The 19,416-nt window shown below is 47.9% G+C and overlaps 1 protein-coding gene and 1 pseudogene across 1 annotated transcript in view; one reads left to right on the forward strand and one right to left on the reverse strand.

Moving 5' to 3' along the window:
- Positions 1-8,221: 8,221 nt before the first annotated feature.
- On the forward strand, positions 8,222-8,704 carry LOC109381837 (60S ribosomal protein L32 pseudogene; annotated as a pseudogene).
- A 6,155-nt stretch (positions 8,705-14,859) lies between these two features.
- Positions 14,860-19,416, reverse strand: part of ATP9A (ATPase phospholipid transporting 9A) — a 99,018-nt gene continuing 94,461 nt past the window's right edge. Inside the window, exon 25 of the mRNA XM_019640922.1 lies at positions 14,860-19,379. Within this exon, the coding sequence (XP_019496467.1) occupies positions 19,243-19,379 (137 nt within the window). The 3' untranslated portion in view covers positions 14,860-19,242. The remainder of the gene's footprint in view (positions 19,380-19,416) is intronic.

Raw genomic sequence — 19,416 nt, forward strand, 5'->3', positions numbered from 1 at the left:
AGGTTTCGGATTACTTGAACCCAAGAGTGTCTTAACTGGTGCCCCATTCCCTTCACTTGGGGCACAGAGGTACCCACTGGCCTCGCCTCCCTCCACACACCAGCTTGTGGCCCAACAGTAGGAATTTGCACTGTCTCTCCTGCCTTTGGGTCATGATTTCTCCTGTTAGCCAGGGTGCCACCAGTGGAAATAAGGCCCCCTCACCAGCCTCCCATTTAGAAATGCCTACTCGACATCAAAGGCTTTCCAGCGTCCTCTGGCTTCCTCCCCACGGCATTATTCTAGGAGGCAGGCCAACGCCGGTCCTCCTTTTATAAATGTGTAAACTGAGGCTCGGAGGCCTTGTGACGCACACAGGGTCACTCTGATAGAAAGCAGTGGAGCCGGGTTTCAGACTAAGCCCAGGTTCTAGGAATCCCACTTCCAAGGGAAGTAGCTGCTCCCCGAGGAGCCTTTGGACGAAGCCCTGTGGCGGCCTTTGGAGGGGGGCAGGAGGCCCAGGGAGGTGTGAGTCACTGCGGCCAGGATCAGCAGAAAACCCAGGGGCTCCTTCCCTAGGGACTGTGAGACCTGGGCACAGGGAAAGGGTGGGGGGACATCGGACAAGCTGTCCGCAGCCCACAGGGGTCTGGAGGAAGCCGGGGGGCCTTGGGCTGGGGGGAGGGGGGGCAAGGGCCCCACTCCGACTGCCAGCCTCCTCAGCCTTTCCCAGGTCCCTCCTCAAGGGCGCCTCAGTTTTAACTTCAGTGTTCATTTTTTTTTCCTTCTCTCTCTGTGTTGTTACCACTTAAAATAAATAAATAAATAAAGCAAACCAACAAAGCAAACATCTGGAAAGCTTTGTGGAAAATTGCATCTTGCTCAGAGGACCCACCCTCCCCGGAGTCAGAGCGCATATGCCCATGGGATTTGCAACTGGCCCCCAAATGCTCTCAGAGGAGAGACACAGGCCCCTCTGTTCTCCTACCAAAGCCCTGTCTTCGCCTGGGGTCACGTCCTTCCAAAATCACCACCACCTCCAGGGGCTGGCTCCCAACCCGCAGCCCTGACTGAGCGTCCAGCAGGCTCTTGGGCTCCCTGCCTTACACTCTGCGATTCCTCAATCCTATCCCATCAATCTCCCCCACCCCACGCGGCTCTCTCTTTTCCACTCTGGCAGCCACTGCCCTATCTCAGGCTTACATCTCATTTCTCCTGACCCATCACAAAGGCCTCTCCTCCCATCACCTCACCTCTTCTCCTTCCATTCCAACCAACCCCTCTCCTACCACCACTGCCAAAGGTGTCTCCCCAAAGGACAGCTCAGATGACAATACCACTGCCCAGCTCAACAACCTTCTATGGCTCCCCATGGCCTCCCGAAACGAACACCAGCTTCCTCACTGTGATATGAAGGCTTCCTGTAATGGATGTCTGTTGTTTGTTTTTCCAGCACGCCTTTTCTCTTCTGTTGGTAACCCCTTTGGTAAGGAAACTCTTGGTTTCCTTAGGAAAGGGGGAGGAGTCACTCATCTCCCCTTTTGAATCCCTGTGGTGTGGGGCTGCCCTCAGTCCCAGGTCCAGCGGAAGGTTGTGTGACCCAGGCTGGGCCAATGCATGTGCTACATTCCCCTGAATACAAGAGTCACAGGGGTTGGCCCCATGAGCCAGTCGAGTCCCTGACTGGAACTACTGAGGGCTCTCTCTCTCTCTCCTCTCTCCTCTCTCTCCTCTCTCCCTCTCTCCTCTCTCCCTCTCTCCCTCTCTCTCCCTCTCCCTCCCTCCCTCAGTGTTGCCAATCTTAAAAGATGCAGGCCAAGAGCTGCTAAGGGCCATCTTATCACCACAAGAGAGTGAACTCAGAGGAAAGCAGAGCTGTGAGATCAAGAAAGAAGTGGTCTTTAAAATATCTTTAAGTCCCAGGATACGCTGTGCCCGAAGCCAATGACACCCACTCACTACATCCCTCTTTCTTCAAGTCTGAACTAGTTTGATGTGAGTTTCTGTCACTGGCAATATGGTTCCAACTTTCTTTTCTAGCGGTGCTCCCACATTTTCCTACACATCTCTGCTTCCGAGAAAATGGCTTCTCGAACAATTAGCAGAACATATTCCAGGCTCTATTCCATGTTTAGCCCTGGAGTGCCCTCCTGACATCACTGCCTACCAAAACGCTAATTCTTCTTTAGGGCATTTCTCAAGCAGGTCTCTCTTCCATGAGAAAGTCTTAATTGTCATCTCCTTGCTTTCTGTTTCTAGAGAACTCTCCAAAAACTTAACACCCATCCCGGAATTCTGGTCCTTTGTGTACCTACTCAGAGATAGGGACTTAGACAACAAAGAGATGTCCTTGTTCAGCTCTCTCTAAGCACTGTGTGTGACATAGAACAGAAACTCAGTCAAGCAGCTTGGCACTCCTGCCCACCTGATGAAGCACCACAAGACTCACTCACCTGAAGCCGTGATTTTGTGACAGACTGTCTGCTTGCCAGGTATCCGTTACCCCATCTTTTCATACCAGCACCCCACTTTTCCTTTGGGGCACCACTCCATCTCCATTCTCATTCTTGTGGCTGAGGCAGAGCCCAGCCCACCCCTCTTGCTTCAATAATGGCATGTGACCCAGAGCTGCCAACCAGGGCATCCCATGCTCCCACCACAGTCATCATCTCAGGTTAGATGTGCTAGATGGCTGACCAGCCAATGAGATTCAAACCCAGAACCTTTGCTAGACCTAATGAGACGAGGCACTGACACTCTGTTGGCTGGGACTGAAAAACTAGTGGGCTGCGGGAGCCACCAGGTAGAGACGTTTTGCCTTAGGACAAAAAAAAAGGACACATAAAGCAAAACAGAGCCAGGAGTCAGAGGCAGAGGCAAATGCCTGAGAGCATTTTCAGCCTAGATCCAGCCATGCCTGAAGCTAGCCTACTCTTTCCTTTTTAGGTACATGAGCCAATAAATTCCCAACTAGTCAGGCTTCTGTCACTTGCAACCATGAATCTCAGCTGATATAACTTCCACATCTTTCTCTCCATTCTCTCCATAGTTAGGCCAGAGCACAAGGGGCTCATACATATTCAGTCACTGATTAAGTGAGAGCAAGGGATACTCTCTGCCCTGACACAACCCCCTCTCCCTAATTCCACATCCCCAACTCTTAAACCAGCTAACATCCAACGATCCTTCAAGTCTCAGCGTAACTATGACTCCCAGAAAGACCTTTCTAAATACTCCCAGAAAAAAAAATTAGGTCTCCCATGGGCCTCATAACACCCCAGACTTTTCCTTCATAGCACTTCTCATAGTTGGCGATTGCCTAACTGTTGGTGAAAGTAATTATTCTACGTCTGTCTCCCCCCAGAACTACAAACTCTGCCAGGACAGACATTGTCTCATTTACTACTCAATTCCCAGGGTCCAGTGTGAAGCCTGGCACACAGTAGGAGCTCAGTAAATGGCTACTGGATTAATAAGTGCACTGATACTACTCAGGAACCAATGAAAAGAATATGTCTCCCATCTTCCCAACTTGGATAAAGATGGTGGAACCACATTTCCAATTAGTACCTGATTCCTTGAAGCAGGGTTCCAGGGAGAACCAGGCTTGGGAAGGCTTGAAGAGAAACTGCTTCTTTGTGCAAGTCCACAGGGGTCTTAGCATCTTGAACTTGATCAGAAAGCCCAACACAATTTGTGATTCATTACTGGAGACCCTAGCCACGCCCTGAAGCAAATGTCAAATTTCACACATTTAATGAACTCCATACTTGAAATATGTGGCCTGTAAAATCTGATTTACACTGTTGTTAAAATCCTTGGTGCCTAAAAAGGAATGTGAAAAGTATGTATTTGTGCTTAAAGAAGGGGCTTTTTTTTTTTAGACATTAATTCACTCCAAGGCTTATAAACGTTCCCTAAAGCATTATTTCAATTGCAATATTTCTTTCAGCACCTCAAATTTAGTTACCAACTTTTGAGAAAAGTGGCTGTGTTAGGTCACACACCAGTGGAAAAGTGCCACCATGTAATTGTCAGCTCTCTGGAAGGTAAGCAGAGCTGACAGCTGAGCTGTGGACAGCCCCCAACAGGCAGAGCAGGGCGTACCTGGCACTATAATTAAAACCTGCCTTAAGTCAACAACAGTGCAGCCATGGTGCCTAGCAAGATGAATTTTTTTTTTTCAGTTCAGCCACAATTCTTATTCATTGGATGCTACCACCTGGCATTTCTTTCCTCTCCAGGTCTGCCGCCAGCTTTGGCACATTTTAAGTAGGTTCGATACCTGAGGTGGCTGAACTCCCTGGCTGGTGACAGATGGCCTCCCGCTGAGGTGCTTCATGGAGCAGTGGCAACACAACCAACCTTCATGGACACCTTCTGGATTGAAAAAGGCACTGTGACCCCCATTTTTAAGCCTTACTAGCTCTGAGATGTCTGTCTGATAGAACCCACTATCCTTGAGAGAGAGAGAGAGAGAGAGAGAGAGAGAGAGAGAGAGAGAGAGAGAGAGAGAATGGCAGACCATCCTGGGGTAGGCCAACTGCCCCTACCCCTATCTCCCTGGCTTCAGGATGAGCAAGGGTCAAACCTGATTGGTCTTTATCTATTCCCCTCTCACCAGTGATTGGTTTAGGCTTGGGCATGTATCGCAATACTGGCCAATGAGATATAAAAGAGACTTCCTGGTGTTTTCAAAGCTGATCAAAAGAGATGGCCTAGAAGACAATGACCTCATTTTTCTAAGGTTCCACCAGAGATTGAGTCACTCTGCTGTAGAGCTCAGTACCTTCATTTGACAGAATAGGAACCGAAGCCTGGAGAGGTGATGTCTGGAGCCTGGAGTTCAGTGGCAAAGCCAAGATTATTGCCATCGTGGCCAAGAGTTATTCTTTGACCACCATGCATCCATTCACCCTTTCTTCTTGAGGACACAAAAACAATCCCTTTGGAGAATGCCCTCTTCCCCACCGCTGACAGTCTGGAGGAACTGTCAGTCAAAATACCCTGTCATGGGACCCAAACTGGGCCCATGAGATTCTCCCACCAGGACTTTGACTCTCCGATGATGTAAGATCGGGTGGCAGAGTTGGGGGCACACTACAGCTGGAGGTGATTAAACAAGCTGCAGTGACCTCACTAGAGGGGGATTAGCTCCCGCTATGTGCATCCCCAGCGTGTCCTCGTTCCTGTCTGCTCCAAGCCAAAGTTCCAGTCTATGAGCCACTCCGCATCCTGGCAATAAAGTCCCCCTCCCTCTTTCTTGGCTTAACTTCGCCAGTTCTGATTTCGGTTGTGTGCAACCACAGATCTGTAACTGGTTCAGAATGGCCTTATATGTTCAAGCACCATGCCGGGCACTTCCCATACGTCATTATAGCTATTTCTCCCAACAAGTATTACCAATTAGGGACTGGGCAGACATGCACACACAGAGATACATACCCACTTCACAGATGAATAATCTCAGGCTCCAAGTGCAGTATTTGCCCAGCATTTCGTGGTTGGTAAGTTGCCAGGTCTGGGACTGAAGTATATTCAGCTCTCCTTATCTGTTAGAGGAATTTAATTCCACTTAACCCACACAGCTACAGTGAGGACTCAACTGATAATTCAGGTGGAATAGACTAAGACAGCATATACACCCCCATTTAGAAGCCACATGGCTTTTAGAAGTCTCTTTTTTTTTTTTTTTGAGAAGCATTTCCTGGGCCCTGGGGGAATTCGCTCAAGAATTAGGAGAGCGTTCTCATGGACGGATCCAACTACCAAAAGCCACAGCCCTAGACTTGGAGAAAGAAATCATACTTGGGGCAATGTGGTCTGGCGTATGAGCCATAGCCTTGACATCTCTGGTTATGGGAATCCATGATCCTGAGATCTGGAGTCTCTCAACGTGACACACAGTGGGTCTCTAAGCTGACCTCGAAAGGTCAGGTGGCAGAGATCTGTGGCATGATGTGGTTGGGCCCAGGGGGATAGAAAGATCACTTTCTACCAGACAGCCATACTCACTTCTTGCCACCCACCAGCACCAGCCACTATCGCTCTTCTTTCTGTTCCTCAGTACACTGAGCCCTTCCTGCCACAGGGCATTTGCACGTGCTATTTCCTCTTCGCTCATATTCATGAATGCTGGCTCCCCTCATCTCTCAGATTTGAGCTTCAAATCCACCTGTTCAAGGACACCCTCGCTGGCCACCAAATAGTCTAAACTGCCGACACACACTCCCACCCCCACCTCCATCCCGCTCTGATCAGTCTCCCGAATTATCCTGATTTAATTTCATCACAGTACAATATTTATCCCTGTGAAATGCAATTACCGTATTTGTTTGTTCACTTATTCATTCCACATTTATTAACCACCCACTATGTGCCGCCTGTTTTTTTAGATTTCCAGAAAACAAATCTGTTAAAGCCCTCCCCTCACAGAACATACATTTCGGTGGACAAGACTAAAAATAACGCTCTAATAGCACTAACTGCCTGAAGACAAATACAGCAGGGTAAGGGGCTAGGGAGTGACAGGGCTATAACATTAGATGGGGCAGTGAGGGAAGGCCTCTCTGAGAAGGGACATTTGGGCAAAGACCTAAATAATGGTTTTTTGTTTCTCCCCCATCTAAGACAGAAGTCCATCAGAGAGCAGGGGCCATGAAGGCCACATCCGCCGTGCTCAGAAACTGCTTGGCACCCAGGAGGTGCTCATAACTATACAAGTCATGGATGTCAAACGGTGCCTCCAGACAGCCCGGGGGGGTGGGTCCCTTCCCCCCTGGGTGATGACATCCCTGTGATGACTCATGGCGTGAGGCCTCTACCCCATCCCAGGGCTGACTCTGCTCATAACTAGAAGGTGGGTACAGCCACAATGACAGCAGCTAGAGAATGTGGCAATTCCAGGGAATTGCTATGTCAGGGATGGAGGTGAGGAGAGTCCTGAGGAATGACGCGAGTCAGATAAATGGAGCATTCATTCGTCATCCTTGTTGGCATTGCTCAACCTCTCGTGACTTGCCATAAAGGAATGCAGCTTGCTGGAGAGAAGTCACGCTGGTGCTTTTACCAGGAGCCTTGAAGTTGAGGGTTGAAGGAGATTATAGCTCAAGAGAGACAAATGTCTCTAAGACAAAAGACCTGGGTTTCAATCCCAGCCCCACCTCTCACCTAGGCCGCTGTGTGACCTGGAGCCAGTCACTGAACCTCTTAAAGCTTCGCCTGTAAGAAAGAGGACAACAGTCTCCCCCTCTTCAAAACGCTTCCATGTGGAGACCCCTTCGCATACAGCCACAGCGGCTTAACCAAGACCCCACCATCCAGACTAAGAAATGATCTGATGCAAATTAAAACCACAATGAGATATCACAATGCACCTACGAGGGCGGCTAGAATTAGAAGTATTAACAATAGAGAGAATTAAATGACAAGTGATTGGTGGGGGAGGGGGGTGCAAATTACACATTCAACAACATACTTGCATCCAGAACATATAAAGAACTCTTGGAACTCAACAATAAGAAAACAATCTGATAAAAAAAAAAAGATGGGGGCAAAAGACACAAACACTTCACCAAAGAAGATATGTGGATGACGATGAAGCACATGGAAAGACAGTGTTGTCAGCCATTAAGAACCTACAATTTGGTCCGGCCGAGTGGCACGATGGTTAAGAACTGGCTTGGGGCCGGCCGAGTGGCGCGATGGTTAAGAACTGGCTTGGGGCCGGCCGAGTGGCGCGATGGTTAAGAACTGGCTTGGGGCCGGCCGAGTGGCGCGATGGTTAAGAACTCGCTTGGGATGCCAGAGGGCCCCGGTTCGGATCCCACATATGAGGGCCAGTGACACTGCCCTCCACAGCTAAGATGCTAAACAACAGCTCAACCTGGAGCTGGGCTGCCATGAGTCACCGGCGACGGCGTAGGCTGCAGCCCCTTTGGCAGTGGGTTGCCATGGGCTACCGTGTGTAGCCAGCAGCCAGCGTGAGCGGCCAGCAGCCGCAGTGAGCGGCCGTCCAGAAGCCGGCGCCTGATCTGCCTCACCAGGGAAGAGCGCAATGACGGTGCCAGCTTGGGCCAGTGAAGCAACGTCCTCCACAACTAGACTGAGGAACAAAACGACAGCAACTTGTCTGTTCCCCTTCCCCCAATTCCCCAGCACTGTTCCCCTCCCACAATTCCCCAATAAAAAAAATCTTAAAAAAAAAAAAGAACCTACAATTAAAACCATGAAGAGCCCTCTCTTCCTCTGCGCTGCCTACGGAGGTGGCACTCATCTTTTACTCGGTATCATGGCTGCCCTCAGACCACTTGTGAAGCCCAAGATCGTCAAAAAGAGGACCAAGAAGTTTATCCGGCACCAGTCAGACCGATATGTCAAAATTAAGCGTATCTGGCGGAAACCCGGAGGCGTTGACAAGAGGGTGCGCAGGAGATTCAAGGGCCAGATCTTCATGCCCCACATTGGCTATGGGAGTAACAAGAAAACAAAGCACGTGCTGCCCAGTGGCTTTCGGAAGTTCCTGGTCCACAATGTCAAGGAGCTTGAAGTGCTGCTGATGTGCAACACATTTTACTGTGCTGAGATTGCTCACAACGTCTCCTCCAAGAACCGCAAAGCCACTGTGGAAGGAGCAGCCCAGCTGGCCGTCAGCGTCACCAATCCCAATGCCAGGCTGCGCAGTGAAGAAAATGAACAGACAGCTTGTGTGCAAATTGTGTTTTAATAAAACCATAAAATTCTTCTAAAAAAAAAAAACCATGAAGAGATACCACAGCATGACTGCTAGCATGGCTAAAACAAAACTGTGGAGCAACTGGAACTCCCGTGCACTGCTGACACCAATGCAAAAACAACACGGCCATTCTGGAAACTAGTTCGGCGGGTATATTACTGAGATGTACGTTACATACTAGAAAACTCACCCTTTTAAAGTGCACAATTAGCTTTTAGTGTAAAGCCGTGCAACCATTATCACAATCTAATTTTAGAACACTTTCATCACGCAAAAAAGGAACCCTGTATCCATTAGCGGTCACACCTCATTCCCAGTCTTCCCTAGGCGATCCCTAACCTACTTCCTGTTGCTATGGAGTTGCCTACTCTGGACATTTCGTATAAACAGAATCACACAATGTGTGGCCTATAGTGTCTGGCTTGTTTCATTTAGCATAGCATTTTTAAGGCCCATCCATGTTGTAACATGTATCAGTACTTCATTCTTTTGTATGGTTGAGTAGTATTCCGTTATATGGATAGACCACATTTTGTTCATCAGTTGATGGACATTTGGGTTGTTTCCACTTTTTGGCTATTGTGAATAATGCTGCTATGAACATTCTTAGTTGCTATGTGGGCTCGTTCAACCTCAGCCTCTCAGTGTTGCTTTTCTCATCTGCAAAATGGGCATAATGACACCCGCCCCACAGGATGAGGAGGCATAGGAGGGAAAGCACTTTGCCACTGAAAACTGCCAGGCCAAGGCAAGGACCGCTTTCTTCAGTCAGGTTCTTCCATCTTTAAGAATTCACTCTTAAAACTCAATGACAATGCCATTGAACTGTATACTTAAAAATGGTTAAAATAGTAAATTTTGTGTTACGTATATTGTACCACAATTAAAAAAAACAAAACAACAAAAAAAAAACCGGGCCGGCCGAGTAGCTCAGTTAGTTAAGAGCACGAGCTCTGAGCAACAGAGTCGCCAGTTCGATTCCCACATGAGCCAGTGAGCTGCACCCGAGCTGAGCTGCCAACAGGTGGCAGGATGGCTCAGCTACTGAGAGCACGTGCTCCTAACAACAAGGTTGCCGGTTCGACTCCCGCATGAGATGGTGGGCTATGCCCACCTGCAACTAAGGTTGAACACGCCACCTTGAGCTGAGCAGCTGTGAGCTGCCAACGGGCGGCCGGATGGCGACTGGACTTGGAGCTGAGCTAGGTGCGCCCTCCACAACTAAGGCTGAAGGACAACAACTTGGCTGTTTTCCTCCCCAATCCCCCAATAAAATCTTAAAAAAAAAAAAGACAACCCTCAATGTCACCAAGGTTTACTGAGCCCTAACCATGGGCCCGTCCCTGGGCTAAGGATAAAACCAGAAGTCGGTTCCTCCCAAGCTGTCCCTGCAGGTCCCCTAAGAGCAGAAGCCAGGGAGGAAGCCCCACCCACAAGGGCACCAGCCACCCCTCCCCCATCACTTGTCTCAAGCCTCGTGGTTTATTTTTTTAACTCAAGCAAATGTGCCTTCTATTCTCTTACATGAATGAATTTCTTTTCATGTTAAAAAAAAAAGTTTTCAATGCTTTGCCAATTCAGTGACTTATTCTCATTCTTCCTCCGAAACCCCGACTTGTGTCAATGGAGTCTTCAGGAAGTCCCCCTTCTCCTTGGGCCACACCCGCCCCCAGCCCTGAAGGGGTGTGAGCTCCTTGAGGGAGGCCCCAGTCAGCCCAGAATAATGGAGGCAGGTTCACTTGCCACTCAAAGCACCAGCTGGGAGAACAGGAGCCCATCGGGCATCGACAGGCAGAGTGCCTGCAGCCCGTGAAAAGTGTGTGGGAAGGTTCAAGGTGGGTATTACCTCTGCGCCCAAACTTTGAGATCTTCTAAGAACTCTATCCAGATGGGTGGCCTCAGTGTTGGGAGGAAACATGCTTGTGAACCCATTTTGATGGAGGACTTTGGAGCTGAGGCGAGACGAAGCCTTCTGCCCTGCACACAGTGATGCCAACAGCTGCCACTTCTGTCTCTGAGCCTCACTGCTGATCCTCACAAGCAGGGATCCCGCTCCTAATAACAGGCGAGGAACCCAATCTCAGAGAATTTAAGGAATCAGCCCCATATCATTTAGTAAGTGTGGGAATTAGTATTCAAACCAAGTCTGTTTTGATGCCAGCTGGGTCCATGGCAGGGTGCCCTATGCTGCCACCCCCCAAATTCCAGCACATTCCCTTCAAATGACATTGCATTCATTCTACTGCCACCCTCCATGAGGGCAAGAAGAGAGGTACTGCTTTTCCTTGGTGTCTTTTCTCAAGCACGAGGCCATGTTAGAGCAAAAGTCTCCACGTTTGCAGAAGTCAGCCTGGCTAGCAGATTTTCTCTAATTCTGGTGGTGATGAGCGGCCTAATAAAATTATGCTAAGTTATGTGCATAGAGAATAACATCTTACATTCTAATTATTGGCCACGTCTTTGAAGAATTCCTGCGCAATTACCAGGGTAATCAACTCACCTCTTTCTTTGGGTCTGATTAGTCGGTTGGGCCGATGTAAGCACACCCCCTACCCCCAGCCTCAGCCCCACTTGAATCAACAGGACTCTGGATGTCATTAGCTACTCCAATTGCCTTTTTACAAATCTGTTTCACATAAAAGGACAAATGAGAATGAGTATTTGCCCATCTTTAAGACACTAACTACATTCTTTTCCACAGCCTGTTCTCGTTATTACTTTTCTTCGGGAGGAATTTGAACACAGCCTGGGCTCCCGCACGCAGCTCATGACTGCAAACGCTTCCTCTTCGAAATCTGACCCAAGTGGGCATTTTTGGAAATGTGGCCGTTTTGAAACAACATGGCCCAGTTGATTTTGCTCTACCTATTCTCCCCCCAGACTCACCTCCCAATTCTTAGGTGGCCTGCTTTCCAGGACTTGTGAACAAACTGTCACCTCTACCAACAGCACCTCAGGCAGGGCTGAACAGGGACCCTTCATAGTAACGGCTGGAAAACAAGAAGAAACTTCATCCAAGGACTTTTATTTAATAGTTAGCATCCTGTATGCCAATATAAGCACGCTGAAATACCAGGCATGGGAGGGGATTGAGTCTAGTGAGAGGGGGTCTCACCTGAGCCCCCTTGAAGCACTGAGGTGGAAATGGGAACAGGCAGGGATGGGTCAGTGAGGGAGAGTGGGAGGGAGGGAGTGAAATGGGGACCCTTGGATATTGTTTAAATGCAATGGACTAACTTGAATAATGCTTGCTCGATTCTCCTCCAAGACTGTTTAGCCTGAACCCTATGGTCTGTGAGCCCTACTGACCTCCCCACCCTCATCTCCTGCACACTCCCTCTTGGTCTTAGCACTCCAGCCATGTGTCTTTCTTTCAGCTGTTCCAACATGCCCAGCTCTTCCTACCCCAGGGCCTTTGCACATTCCAGTCCCTGAATGTCACTTCCTCCAGCGCTTTCTGTGGCACCCTCCTTCTCATCCTGCAGGCTTCTATTCCACTGGCCCAACCCCAAAGGGCCCTTTTCTGACTCCCATCACTTTCTTCACTCTATTATCCTCTGCCCACCACTCACCCTGCCTTGTCTTAGGAAGATATGAAAGTCTGTTGTCTCTCACACACAGAATATGTGTGAGAATATGATCACTATGAAGGCAGGGGTTGTCTATCTTATTCTGCACTGTGCATCTAGCCCAAAGCATAGTACCCAGCACACAGTAGGTGCTCAGGAAATATTTGATGAATGAATGAATGAAAATGTCAGCATATTCCATACGACCCCTATTCCCCTTTCTCTTTCTGGAGTCTACAATCTTTCTTAAAGAAAATTTAAAAAGATTCCTGGGCTTATCTGGACCTACTAACAGAAAAAAAAAGAAATGTTTTTCTCTTAAATCTCTTGAAAATGGACAACAGAGGCTTGGAACACCGAGTTCTTAGTGTGAGCAAGCAGAGCCTGCAAGCTGAGTTCTAAGAAATGAGACCTGGCTGGTCTGCAGGCATAGGTTGTGGGGCTGGTGACTTCACATGATTCAGTTAGCCCAAATTTGGGGGGGATCCATTTCAAAATCAAAACCTCAATATGGAAAGCTGAGGTTGGCTTTGTTTTGGCATCCCTACGTGAAGGCAGGCTTTCTGAAAAGACGCTACGTCGATAACTCATCCACAAAGGGGGGGGCACCGGGGGGGCTGCAAGAGGGGAAGGGAGAAGTCTCAGGATCAGGCAGATTTGTCTGCTAAGGCTTCACATGAAAACTGATCCGGGAATGCGAGATCCTCCAAAAATCCACCAGCCCCCAAAGTGTTTAAGTTACCCCTCCGACCACAGCCACATGGAAGATGAAATTCAACCCCACGGAAAGAGTTGACTTTTTTAACATTATGCAATGTTTGGGTGAAAAAAAGGGGGAGATATAAAAAAAAAAAAAACCAAAAAAACTCATCTTTTTCCCAGAGGTTAGCAAAGCTATTTCTAGCTTTTAATGATACATCTCAGCATCACTTCATGGGTAGTTTTGAGAGGCGTAAAGGCGGGACTGTTCTGTTATGTAACCCATTTAAAGTAGGAAATTAGCAAGTCCTGAATGAATTCTGTTACTGTGCTCTGACTTCTGGAAAGTTTGGAGCGACTACAGTTCTATTTTGAGGTGAGCAAATTCATCATTTATAGATCTCCTCACAAATACCGCAGGGTTTCATGTCACCCTTACAAGTTTCATAACAAAAACAGTTAAAGTACTTGGGGTGTTGGAACATTGCGTCTCAAAAGCTTATTAGCCTGAACAGTGAGGAGGACAAGCCTTCCCAGTTGCCAATTATTCAAAAATACAAATATCGAAGATCAAATAAATATTCATCGCCCGCGCCCCCTCCCCCAACTCGTTTTTTTTCTTTTTTTTTTTAAGTCTGGTCAACAACATAAAAAGAAATGTCTGTTTTTAACGGAGCTGCTTGGCCATGAAATAAATTCTGAAGCTATGAAAGCAGCGTCTTGAAACTAAGCAGTCGGGTACGTTGGGCCTGCCTGGTTGTTGAAAACAGGAAACAATGTCTTTCAGTCCTCAAGCTCCCTCTAGTGGCTCGACTGGAGATGCGTCAGCAAGTTAATGGAATTTCACTACAGGCAACAGCAGTCCGTAATTTTACACCTATAGCACACGTTTAAGGAAAAGTACTGTCCGTGGCTTCCGAGCCCATGTCACCAGAGCTGAGAGCATGCGTCCCCCACTTTCCCAGGAGAGCCACTGTTGATGGAGACAAAGCTAATTTACAATTCTCTTTCTAATCCATAACTGAAAACTGCCCTTTCAATCAAGAACCGATGAGAGGAAACCAGCAGCCCACGCTGCAAATAGCTACTAATGAAAACATCTGGCCAGTTGGAGGCATACAGGGCTGGTTTCCTGAGACACAGGCGTGTATACGACTGAATTCCCTTGGAAACGAGGAAAGACTCTTACAAATGGTAAACCTGACATGCGCAGTCTATTAGGGTTTCGTAACCTCGGTACTTTTGACATTTGGGGTCGGATAACTCTTTGTTGTGTAGGGGCTGTTTTGTAGGGTGCATTGTATCCTGCAGCATTCCTGGGCTCTCCTCACTAGATGCCAGCAAAGCAAACCCCTCTAGTTGTGACAACCAAAAATGACTTCCAACATCGCCACATGTCCCCCGGGAGACAAAAATCACCCCTGGTTGACAATCACTGGATGAAATTAATAAAACGTGTTCTTTGCATCCTACACAACAGCTTAAAAACCTCATTTGCCTAAATCTTAAGTGTCCACACTCCTAAATCTTTTATCACTTGATTAAAAAAAGGTATCCCAAAGCAATCAAGGACTGCTATAACATGAACCTTATAGAATGTTTTTCTCTTTTTTTTTTCCTGTATGTGTCGATTACTTTTTGAAATTCTGACATATCTGGAATAGACAACAGTACAGAATAATAAATAATGCGTGGGTTTGGGGTGGGATTTTTGTTTTGGGGGTTTTTTTTGCCCAAATCAAAATAATTTTAACCGGAGAAACACCCATTTTACCGTTTATATACCATGAGCCACACAAAATAAAAGCATGATAATAAAAAGCGCCCATTGTGACACCAGACTTCATGTTTCCACACAAATTAAAATGACCTCCAAAGTCATAAAGTACACAAGCTTTATTGGGCAACGGAAACGGGCCACGCTGGCAGACAATGAAAGCAGAACCGCTCGGATCACACGCAGGATCACATGTGTGTCATCACGGGATCGAGAATTTAAATCATCTGGGATTTCCTGCTAAATTAAAGCACACTGCACCAGAGCTCCCCCTCCCATCAAAAAAATGCTGTGCTAGCCAACACTGACAATGAGGATTACATACAAAGAGATCTAATGAGGAACTCGTGGAATCCTAGATGAGCCTACCATTAGCCCCATCACAGCAAAACAACCAATTAGCCACGATTTTTCTTTTTGTGAATACCGCACCCCCCACCTATCCCCCACGAACACAATATTCACTGACATTATCCAGCGACATTCCGACGGCACCTCCAGCCCGGCTGTGACAGAAAAGACAGTTTTGCAGGTAACGCTGCTGCTTTGGCATAAGAAGATGCTATGGAGCTCAAGGTTATCGGAAACCCTGCTCACACAATGCTATGCTCCTCGGTTCCATCCCACAACATAATTTTTCCAAGATGAAACGGACATAATTAATGGGAATCTTCCATAAGAAGTCTATATAAATGGCAAAAAGCGTTATGTTAAAAGAAGGGGGGAGAAATAAAATCTGTTGTATTTACAAAGCGCCTTGTAATTTTTTTAATGGAAAAGCTGGGAGTGATGGAACTTTAACCCAAACCAAATCTCTCTTCGAAAAACTTGAGATGACATCATACACACACACACACACACACACACACACACACACACACACACATTTTAAAACACACAAAAAAAGACTGAAGATTAAAACAGCTGATAGGTGTTTGCCTCGGGTAGGATCGAGTGGAAGAATACGTAGGTCCCATTTGCAATTTTGGCCAAGGTTTAAAATACTCCCCCATGAAGGGCGTTGCCATCCCCACCCCAGCAGAAACAAAACAAAGTATAAAAACAAAAGTCTGGAGGAACAAAATCAGGCATATCATCTCAATTTCCAATGAGCACAAAACTCAAAATACATTCAAAAGTTGTCAAAATACCCTAAATTTTCAACAGAGAACATACTGAGTAAAGGGTAAGCAGATGTTGGTATTTAAGATTACTGCTACCAAAAAAGAGAGAGAGAGAGAGAGAGAGAGAGAGAGAGTTTCCCTTAAGGGAAGCAAGTCTGGGGACTGGATATAATAATGCTGAAAGTGGGCGAAATCCCACCTCTTGGCCTCCCAGCTCCAGGTGGCTGTAAACAGGTAATTTGCTCCAATGTCAAGGTGCTCTTCATTGCCTTGTGGCAAAGTGCTTTGCCCCAGGCAGCCCAAGTCAGTGCAACCAGCCTTCCGTAGCACCATCGGCAACACACGTGCGTGCACACTCTCAAAATCAGACTCAAAACTGTCAGATAAGAAATCACTCAAGAGGGAGAAGCTTGTCTGGCCGCTTTCTTAGAGCAAGAGAGAAAGAAAGGAGCGGGGTCGGGGAGAGAAACCAAACAGATCCCATCCCCCCCACACACACACCCATCACCAAAAGATATAATAAAAGTCATCAAATAATAAAAGTGCTGACCCTGTGACAGAAATATGTAGTGTAGAAGGGCGGTGGGGGGGGCACGTTGTCATTTTTACTTTAAGGAGTGTTTAAACAGCTGATTGTGGCCATGGGGAACTCTGGCCCCCAATTAAATTGGCTGTTGGGAGACGTAGGTCCCACTGAGTCCAGTCCCAAGGCGAGGGGAAGGTGCCAGTGGTGCTTCCTAAGCTCTTTCCAGATTGACGGAGCCAAGAAAAAAAGTCAACGCAATCCTTATGCTTACGGGGTGTGAACTCAAGAGTTTCCTATAAAATAAGTCAGATGTTTTGTTTGTTTCTTGGTCTTCCCCCACAACTAAGATAACTGCCGGAAGTGCCCACGTGCGCCCTGGCTCTGTCGGATCACAGTCCGATGTCTGCAGGTAAGGATCACACTCTCAACCGACTCCCGCTCTTCGGGTCTCCAGAGTTTGAGAAGCACCCATGTGCTTTCCCAGACACCCCAGGACCCCAGCGGGTGGGGTGAGCAGGCTGACAGTGACAGGGGTGGCTTACAATGTGGTGGTCTCCGCTTGGGGTTCAGTCCCTCTTGCCCTTGACTGCCTACGCCGGAGTGTAACTGAGACAAGGGCCTTGTTGGTGGCATTGACGAGCATCCTTCGCCTTCCAGGGACGTCTCCTTCAGCCCCCCCCCCCCAGAAGCGTTCTCCCTTCAAGATGTCAAGCAGTATCTTAGGGATTGACTTTAAAGTCAACCCACGCATCTCGATCAAAATTGGGAATTAAGGAAAAGGCCAAAGAGGCCATCTTCATCCCCTGTATGTGCTGGAAACATCTAAAATTTCCTAACAAGGAATCCGTGAGACCTACCTGCAGGAGCCACCGCCTGTCTGTGAACAGGGTCAGGTTCAGGGTTTGCAAACTCAAGAGTGGAACTACTTAAGATTTCCAGTTTTACAGTCTGACTTCCAAGAAGACAGACTGAGGTGCCAACAGTCTGAGCACCAGGTCCCCCTCCTATACCTGCAAAACTGCATAAAATCACGCAGTGAAAAAGTTAGACCTGCTCAACCTTTCCGAACGTTCTGAGCAAAGATTCTATCCCTAAATAACCATTTCTTCACTGCAATGTATACTGTCTGTAGCTCTTTTCTGGAGGACAGAAATGGTTGGAACAAAAAAGAAGGAAAAAACTGCAGAATCCTAAAACACAACAGAAGTGATGCCAATAACCAATTTCCCAGCGCCTCCAACTTACTGTCATTTTATAATATTTTTTTGTAAAAGGGCAACGTAAATACACGAGCATATCAAGGGTGCTCCAAAGGCAAGAAACGGTTGGCTCCCCATGTCTCCAACCCTCTGAGGGCAAGACTGCCCTCAGGTAGCGGGCGTCAGCCACCAGGCCAGAGCTTACGTCTCTGAAGCACACACAGGAAGCGCCATGCTGACGGGTGGAAGGGTATGTACTCATCAGGAATTAATCACAAATCTAAGATATCAAACACAGTCAGCTCTTGAAAACCAACCCTTATGGCATGCATATGTGGCTGCTGCAAGAAGTGACTGGGGAAACCCAAGAACGTCTTGCCCTGCCACGTCCAGTGCTTGCACACTCCCTTCTTCCTCTGAAATGAGAAGCCACAGCTTTATAAGAAACACACATGCATGTACTCCATCCTGGTGGGGGAGGGGTCTCTACAACTGGCTGCCTTTCAGTTAAGTTCCCGGGGAAATCTGTAGGCTGGGGAACGGAGTCCAGAGCCAAGGGCTACAGCCCGGGCCGCCTCCCACGGGGTCTCCCTCCTTGAAGCTGCCACCACGAACGGCAACACGGCAAGATGCCTCTGCCTCTGTACTTGCGTCCTCAATAATCCCTCCTAACAGGAAACAGGTTTCTGTGGGAGTAAAGAGCCCCAATCCCTGACCTTTCCACTTTGGACCCAGGGTCTCAGCCACATGGGCTGTGTTGTCTAAAGAATTAGTTGAGTCTCTTATCACCCTGTCGACAACATTTAGGGGCTGTTCGGTGGCACGTTTCTCGCTAAAACCACTCTGCTGTAAATGTCTGAAGGTGTCCTCAGATAGCCACAGGCTTTATAATTGTTACCAGGTCCGAACAAAGCGGGATAACGCCTTTGAAATTCTTTTACGAGGTGGCAGGTGACGCTAACTCCAGCGCCGTGGACGCTGAGCGAGGCGCAGGGTAACATCTTGGATTTACGGCACACGCTCCTGCCTCTCATTTGGTTTTTTTTCTCATCCTGGGAAGCCCTGTACAGCTTCACAAGCAGGGCTGCCTTCAAGAGGGTATTTAGCATTTCCACATTGAGATTAGTGTCTGGATAACTTGTCACCAAATGTCATTATCTTTTCCCCCAAACCTAAACCAAGAGCTTCACATTTCTCCGAAACCAGTTTTTAAGAGCGAGAAAGACAGAAAGAGTACACACGTTAGGGTTGTTTAAAAAAAAAAAAATCCTCTACAATCTTCCACTAGACAGAAACTTTTTATCACATGACCACAAAATTCAAGTCATAAGGAAGCCTGCACAGTGACCCACAGAGAGAAGTCTCCAGGTTGAGCCACCAGCTTGAACACAGTCACAGTCGTTCAAACATGAATCGCCAGGGGCTCCACCGGGCCGGCCTGCGAGGGCTCCTCTTCAGAGCCTCCCTCCTGTTGATTCAGTGTCCGGACGTCGTGCAGAGCCTCATCACGTCAAAACTGCACGTGTTAGCAATTACTGCAAGGTCCACAGGTGGAGGTTTCAGATCAACAGAACTTAAACTCTGTCTGTCAGGGAAGTGGAGACCGGAGTCCCCTCCACCGAGCGAGCGCACAGCCTACGACGTGAGTTTCGAGTAGCTGGGGGGAGAGAACCGTCTTCGCAGATACTTGAGGATGTAAAGGGGGAGACAGCTGACCAGAGTGATAACGGACACCTTCCACAAGAACGACAGAGTGGCGATGAAGTACACATCTGCAAGCAAACGGGAAGACAGCGGTGAGCAGACGGG

The sequence above is a fragment of the Hipposideros armiger genome, unplaced genomic scaffold, assembly GCF_001890085.2.
Source record: "Hipposideros armiger isolate ML-2016 unplaced genomic scaffold, ASM189008v1 scaffold_54, whole genome shotgun sequence".
In the NCBI taxonomy this organism is placed as follows: domain Eukaryota; kingdom Metazoa; phylum Chordata; class Mammalia; order Chiroptera; family Hipposideridae; genus Hipposideros; species Hipposideros armiger.